Here is an 8,005-nt window from a genome sequence, read left to right on the forward strand (position 1 = left end):
CTTGAGGTAATGAAAGGTAAGAGTTAATCTGTGAGTGTAAGCAGTCAGATTTGGTTTTTCTAGTCCATCCTGGCCCACTCCGTTCAGCATCTGTTGCATTAAAGGCAGTGTGTGTGCAGTGCTATTACTAGCTGACTGGTGGTTCTTGGGAGACAGCATGTGGAACTTGGATGAAAAAACCTGTCTTCCCAAACTAATTCTGTGGTCTTCTCCAATTCCTTTGTTGAGGACCCAGGTCTTACAAAACACTGAAAAGAGTTGCTAGTTTTCAGTGTGTGAGTAATTGTACTGAGTTGTACTGCAGTTGATCTGGGTTTTGGGGCCAGTATAGTGCAGGTTTGTAGACCATTGCTGGTGTGGCTGTGTTTCTCTAATAGCTTGTCTTAATCTGGAAACAATTACGTTTCTCCGTTTTCTCTAGTGCAGATTTTCCAACCAGCGTTTCTGGTGTGTCAAATGTAAATTTTCCTGAAACGTTTGGTCTGTGTCAGATAGTAGCACCACATCAGCATTTGTTTAAATTGATCATCTTAGAAGTAAGGGTTTGAGTGGCTCTGAGAGCCCCTCTGATACAGAAGGGCCTTCTGCAGAGTCAGTTGTGTGACTGAGATTCCAGCACTTAGCTTCAAGGTAAAGAGAGGAGTTGATCCATATTTTTGCTACATCAGAGGAATACCTGTTGTGTGCAGTCTCTGAGAAAGCCTCTGCATTATGTGATTTTTGCATCTACTTTGCGTTGACATCATTCTCAGAATTAGTTATTTAATAGTTTATAGATTTGTGTGTGTGTGGTTGTTTACAACAGTGAAAGATGATGGAAGTTCAGATGTACAACATCTCCTTCCAACTTCCCTCAGAGAAGTTCTGCTGGGGCCTGTCACGGAATATGTGTTTGAACCAAGGCAAAGCTATTGGCTTGAGATTGGACTTCAAACAGAGGCTGATGGCCATGGGTGAAGATAGGGGTGATCCCTTTCTGGATCACACTAAAATTTCTTTGCTCCTTACAGATTGTTTTTTTTTTTTTTTCCAGCTTGGAACTAACAGGTGATGGTGACAGTTTTTGACTGTTGTTGCTTTTCTTCTTTGGCTGCTAGGAGGAAATCTGGATATATGTATAGCACTCTGACTCATGTAGCTTCCCTCTTTTTTCTCCCTTCAAGAGAAGGTGGTGTTTCCAGGAAATGCATAGTTATTTCCAGTGCATCCCTGGGGGGCTCGGAGTGTGGCTCAGTCATTTCAGGAGAGGTTCTGTGGCCTAGAATGGCAAATAAGATATTCCCATTCCTCATTATTGTGAGGAACTACATGTGACTGTGTATTAACTGTGGAAAAAAAGCTTTTAATCTCAAATGTAAAGCTGTGAGTTTTTTATGATAAATTCAGTATTCAGCCCACGTAGGTCACTTATTTGCCAGTAATTGCAATACACTGGGGCATTTCACTGCTCTGTGAAGAAGGAATTGAAAGCATCAAGTGGAGATGTGGTATTCAAGCTCTTAGGGTACATGCTGGCTGCTGCTGGGCTATCAGAAGACAGTTGCTGACCACGTACGGGGTATCTAAACTCACATAATTGCCCTAAGAATGGTTCTAATTGGTTGTTTTTTTCCCTTGTCACTTCTCGCCCTTCTTTTGCTGTTCATGTTCACACACTGGTTGTGATCCATTCTGGCATTACATGCAGATGCATCTTTTCAGAGCTGCTCCCTTGTGACACAGATCCAAGGCTTTCTGGAAAGATTTTTCATTTTAAAACTGCTTTCAGTGCAGATAACAAAACAAAAACGTGGTAGATGATGAGTTTTTAAAGGCTCATCAGAAACATATCTACTGCCCTCTACTGTCAGTTAAGTGAAATGCACTGGTTTTAGATTGTGCTGGAACAAAAGTTGTTATTTGGGATTGCTAGAAACGAGATGCCAGTATTTAGCAGCTAGTGTGCAGCTTGCCTAACAGGGAGGGACTGTGCCTCAAACGTGGAAAGAAACTGAAACACCAAAGAGAACTGAGCATGAAATGCTCTCATGGGTGAGATGTTCGCGGAGTGGTTGTGGAGATGCCTGCCATGTATCTGTGCAGCTGGATACAGATGTGGCACTGCAGCAGAGAGGGAATATGTTGTAATAATTGATTCTTCTTTTATATTCAGGAATAAAAGGGATTCCCCAGCCCTCAGCTTTTATACCTACTGCTGAAAGCAACTCCTTTCAACCGCAAGTGAAAACTCTGTCGTCTCCCGTTGATGCCAAGCAGCAGCTGCAGCGGAAGATCCAGAAGAAGCAGCAGGAACAGAAACTGCAGTCTCCTTTGCCAGGAGAGTCTCCAGCAAAGAAAACAGAAGGCACTGCAACCAACGGTGTAACTAGTATATCTAATGGAAGTCCTGCAATTCTGTCTCCTCAGCCTATTGGCATTGTTGTGGCAGCTGTCCCCAGCCCGATACCGGTAATTGTCCAGCAGTTCTCTCAAGAAATCACCTTAGGAAAGGATTGAAAATGGCCTGTAGCTAAGCAGCGGTGTCAGTGGGATGGGAAAATGGTTTCTGTTCAGACCTGAATCCGTTGGTTCTTTCTGTCCCAGTGGCTGGCATGGCAGTATGATTGAATTAGGAATAAGAGGCAGCGGAATTCTGATCACATCGCATAGGCCAAGTTCATCTTTGAAGTCAATGACAGTGGAATTTCAGCTAGCAATAATTTAGATTATGTGTGGGAATAATTACTCTTCAGATAAATTTAACCAGATGGGGAAGTCTACAGGTCATGTGGGTCACTGAGCCATCTCATTTGGAATCTAAATTGATTTGCATTGGCCTGGTGGATTTAGTGACAGCGACCATTTTAATTTTGCGTGAAATCTGTAATATGGGGCTTCCTTGTCTTTCAGACATAGAAAAACAAGATTGGAAGGAAGGTTATTTGTTCTTAGGACGTTAGCTGTATTGTTTATTTCAATAGATAAGGGATACTGAGCTTGCATTTGATTTTGAAATCTTGAAAATTAGTAGTTTTGAACACATCCTCCCTTTATCCTTTGTATTTCTGTCGTTGGTTCCACTTAGTGAAGAACTACATGAGAATAACCTTTTGTTAGAAGAAGAGCAGAGTGATGTGTAGACCAGTGTCTTGAAGGCATACCTTAAAACTCAAATCCTCATATCTATCTATCAGTCCGAGGCAGACATATCAGTTGTCTTGCATGCAGTTGAAGAGCTTGCTTTGTTTTGAACTGATATTGCTGGTGTACACACTTGGGTGTGTTGAGCTGTGTTGTCCTTACTATTTGAAATGCATGGTTGGAATGGTCTGTGGACTTTGGGGACTTCCTTGCTTTATTGCCATCCCATTTCTTTTTCTCTCTAAACAGGTGCCAAGGACCAGGCAGTTGGTGACATCTCCAAGTCCTATGGGATCATCTGACAGCAAGGTCCTGCCACTCAATGTTCAGGTGGTCACTCAGCACATGCAATCAGTCAAGCAGTCACCAAAGACTCCCCAGAATGTCCCTGCCAGCCCAGTTGGTGACCGCTCTGCCCGACATCGCTACCCACAGATCTTACCGAAGCCAGCAAATACCAGTGCTCTCACCATCCGCTCTCCCACGACGGTGCTTTTTACCAGTAGCCCAATCAAGACTGTTGTGCCAGCTCCACATGTGAATTCCTTAAACGTGGTAAAAATGACAGCAATATCTCTTGCCCCAAGCAGCAGCAGCGTCCCCGTCAAACAGACACCTTCAGTTAATAGTAGTGCAGGAGCAGTGGAAGAAGGGAGGACTACTCCACAGATCAAAAATGGATCTGTTGTTTCACTTCAGTCCCCAGGATCCAAGGCTAGCAGTGTTGTAGCTGCGTCTGCAGTCGAGATCAAAATGGAACCTGAAGGATTGCTGGATGAGAGCCCAGTACAGGGCCAGGAGAGCTCTGACACATCTAAATCCGTAAAGGCGACCCCTGACCTGCCTCCTGCACAACAGATCAGTTTTGAGGTTGCAGCCGTGAAGGTTTCAGCTGATGGTGTCGTGGAGGCAAAACCAGTGAAGGGCTGTGATCAGGGAGCTGAAGAAGCAGGGACCAAATACAAAACGCAGTCCAGTGAGATCACACCGGTTTCTTCAGCAGGCAATAATCAAAGCACTCTAAAGCTCTCTGTTGCCACTCACAACGTGTCCAGCACCAGCACTGATTCACCTCCTACTGGTGAGTCTTCGATTAAAGACAAAATATGCACTAAAAGTCCAAGAAAGCGACAACCCGCTACGCTTCAGGATTCCCAGGTACCACCTGTCAAGAAGCCACTGGTGGGGCAGCTTTCAGCTGCTAATGCTGAGGAGAGTCAAAAAGCAAACAGTGTTACGAAGGTTCCAAAGGTTGTATTGTTAGCTAACAGTGACAATACCACACTTGTTCAAGTTCCCAGCAAGGTACCTGTAAATGTACCTGTACCTTCTGCAGCTCCAGCAGACTTAGTGACAGACTGTTCTTTGAGTGCTGATTTAAATACCAGTGATTCTACTTTAGGACAGCAGCTTGCATCAGCATCATCTCCAGATATAAAAGTGAAATTGGAAGGAAACATGTTTATCATAGAAAGTGATTCAAAATCTGATGGCAGCTTTAACCCGAATGCGTGGCACCATATCACCAAAACTTCGGATTTTGCATCTGTGACTTGTGAACAGCAGCAAGATATCAGTGTTATGACTATTGCAGGACACTCTGGCTCTAATGACTTACAGGAGTCTGCATGGGAGCCGGTGCACTGTGAGGGTATACAGCAGGACGTGTACAGCCAGCAGTTACAGAGCCAGATCCAAGACTCTTCCTTGGGTCAAATACAAGCACAGTCTTCAAATCAGTTACCTCTACAGTCTGAGCTGAAAGAATTCGAACATACAGTCCCTCAATCAAATGAAAACTTCTTTTCGTTTGATGATGACCTAACCCAGGACAGCATTGTGGAGGAGCTGGTGCTCATGGAGGAGCAAATGTCAATGAATAATTCTCATCCTTACGGCGGCTGTCTAGGAATGGCACTTCAGAGTCAGACGGCAGCTCAAGGAGCTCCTGTGTCATCTCACCCAAGCAGCACGCATTTTTACCATTCGATCCATAACAACAGCACTCCAATTCACACTCCCACTCCCACCCCTACCCCGACGCCCACCCCTACCCCAACTCCAACGCCCACCTCTGAAATGATCTCTGGATCTCAGAACGTGTCCCGCGAGAGCCCTTGTTCCAGGCTGGCTCAGACGACTCCTGTGGACAGTGCTCTAGGAAGCAGCAGGCACACCCCCATTGGCACACCGCATTCAAACTGCAGCAGCAGCGTTCCTCCAAGTCCTGTGGAATGCCGAAACCCATTTGCATTTACTCCCATAAGCTCCAGTATGGCTTACCACGATGCCAGCATTGTTTCAAGTAGCCCTGTGAAGCCGATGCAGCGGCCTATGGCTACCCACCCTGACAAAACCAAGCTGGAGTGGATGAATAACGGGTACGGCGGTGTTAGCAATTCATCGGTTGCAAACCACGGCATCCTTACAAGCTACCAGGAGCTAGTGGAAGATCGCTTCAGGAAACCCCATGCTTTTGCAGTTCCTGGCCAGTCGTACCAGTCTCAGCCACGCCACCATGATACACACTTCGGTCGCGTGACTCCTGTTTCACCTGTGCAGCACCAGGCAGCCCCTGTAAGTAGCACCACCAAGCAGGAGGGCTTTGCTGTTCCTGCTCCTCTGGACAACAAAGGAGCCAGTTCTTCTCTCAGTAACAGCCTGAGGTGCCGGAGCGTGAGCCCTGCTGTCCATCGTCAGCGCAATCTCAGCGGGAGCACCGTTTACCCCGTTTCAAATATACCACGCTCCAACCTGGCACCTTTTGGAAGCCCAGTGACTCCTGAAGTTCACAACGTCTTTACTAACATCCACGCAGACACTAGTGCCAATAACATAGCGCAGAGAAGCCAGTCGGTCCCGTTGACTGTGATGATGCAGACGGCCTTCCCATCTCTTCAGAAACAAACAAATGCTAAAAAAATAACCAATGTGTTGTTAAACAAACTCGATTCTGATAGTGATGATGCAGTGAGAGGTTTGGGAATGAACAACATGCCCTCCAATTACACGGCCAGGATGAATCTCACTCAGATTTTAGAGACATCCACTGCTTTTCCTAGTGCCAACCCACAAAATATGATCAATTCCAGCACTTCAATTTATGAATTCCAAACACCAAATTACCTCACTAAAAGCAGCAGCGATCAGATCAGTTTTTCTTCTGGAGATAACCAAGCACAATCAGACATCGGAGAACAGCAATTAGATTTTAGCAGCACTGTAAAAGACCTTTTAGGGGAGGACAGTCTGCCAACAAACCAGCAGCTGGTGAATCAGGTGGCATCAGATCTCAACGTTACATCTGTCTTTTCCAGCGACATCAGGTTGTCTTCCGAGCTCTCAGGCAGCATTAACGATCTGAACACTTTAGACACAAATCTCCTGTTTGATCCAGGTCGTCAGCAGGGACAAGATGATGATGCTACACTGGAGGAATTAAAAAATGACCCCTTGTTTCAGCAAATCTGCAATGAATCCATGAACTCAATTAATACATCAGGTTTTGAGTGGATGGAGAGCAAGGATCATCCTGCTGTTGAAATGTTGGGTTAATATTGTTTTATAGTATGTATGTAGCACACTGTATGTAAAAGACAGATGTATTGTATTTGTCTTAATGGAAGTGCCTCCTGCAGCAGAAACACTTGCTACGTATTGTGGCATTTAAAAAAAAAGTTTGCTGTACCAGTTGCTCATTATTCAGCAGAGAAAAGGCAGTCTTACCAATTTCAAAACAAACCTCTGAAGGTGCTGGGCCATCAAAGAGCCAGTGTTACGTTTTAATTCAATAGCATTTCCCATTCAGCATTTCTTGTTGTAGTAAATAAGTGGTTAATAGCTTGCAACAACAGCTCTGGTTGAGGCAGCAAGAGGGAGGTAGGCTTTCCATACCTTGTATTGCTTGTTGCTTCTAGTATGTGATTCATACTGTCCTCTGTCGTTCAGGTCTGAAATGCAGGGTGCCTGCAGCTATGTAGGGGATGGGCAGAGGATGATGCAAGTGAACCAGGGGCATGCAGGTGCTTCGGAGCTGTGTAGCTATCTTGACTGCTGCCCAGTGGTGAACTGCTGCCATTTGCATCTCAAGGCGGAGATAGGAAGAAAATAACAGGAAACGGGGATGATCAAGGAGAAAAGAAAGATGCACTAACTGTTTATTTAAGAGAAACAGGTCTATGTAGTTATTTTGTCCATTAATGTTTCTGATATTGTGCTTGATATTGTAGTTCTCAATTCAGTGCTTTTGCATCAGGTAAAATTCATAAAATATTTCGAGCACTGAGGTTTAATCTAGGCATAACACCTTACTTTAAATGATAGGTACTATTTAATTATTTATCAAAGCTCAAGAAACAATGTGGTATTTTCCCTCCCTTTTTTTTTTAATAAGAGCTGCTACAGCTCATTAAAGTACTATTTTTAAAGATTTGTTTTTAAGTTTGCTCTTTTCTAACATAGTGGAAAGTGTAGGAAGATGTTCTTTCCCCTCTATTTCGGTAGGTTGAGCCTGTCTTGCTCTCTTTTAAATAAAAGATGATTAAAATATTATAAAATGTGGTGAATCTAAAAATATTTTGTATAGAGCCATAACACTGCCAGGCACTTTATAGAGGTGATCTCTTCGGGATAAAATTTATTTTAAAAAGTGCTTACTGGTTTTAGAAGCCTGAATTCAGTTTTCACTGAATGATCTGAGAGGACTGATGAATCTCATTTTTGTTGGAAGTCCTTAGCTGCCCCTCTTTGAAAATGGAATTTAAACTTCTAACTCACTAGTTCACTTAAACCAAGAAAAGACCTTTTGCTTTATCAGTGTGGCACAAGTCTCTCTGATGGTGAAGAGAGCTGCTTTACCAGCCATGGCCCTGATGCTAGGAAGAGG

At 44.2% G+C, this 8,005-nt stretch overlaps 1 protein-coding gene across 1 annotated transcript in view; it reads left to right on the plus strand.

The window, feature by feature from the left end:
- RFX7 (regulatory factor X7) overlaps positions 1-6,992 on the plus strand; it is a 47,896-nt gene extending 40,904 nt beyond the window's left edge. Inside the window, exons 8-9 of the mRNA XM_065733748.1 lie at positions 2,153-2,448; positions 3,370-6,992. Of these exons, the coding sequence (XP_065589820.1) occupies positions 2,153-2,448; positions 3,370-6,675 (3,602 nt within the window). The 3' untranslated portion in view covers positions 6,676-6,992. The remainder of the gene's footprint in view (positions 1-2,152; positions 2,449-3,369) is intronic.
- The last annotated feature ends 1,013 nt before the right edge of the window (positions 6,993-8,005 follow it).

The sequence above is a fragment of the Cyrtonyx montezumae genome, unplaced genomic scaffold (genome assembly GCF_038088225.1).
Source record: "Cyrtonyx montezumae isolate F1298 unplaced genomic scaffold, pur_monq_1.0 scaffold_17, whole genome shotgun sequence".
NCBI lineage: Eukaryota > Metazoa > Chordata > Aves > Galliformes > Odontophoridae > Cyrtonyx > Cyrtonyx montezumae.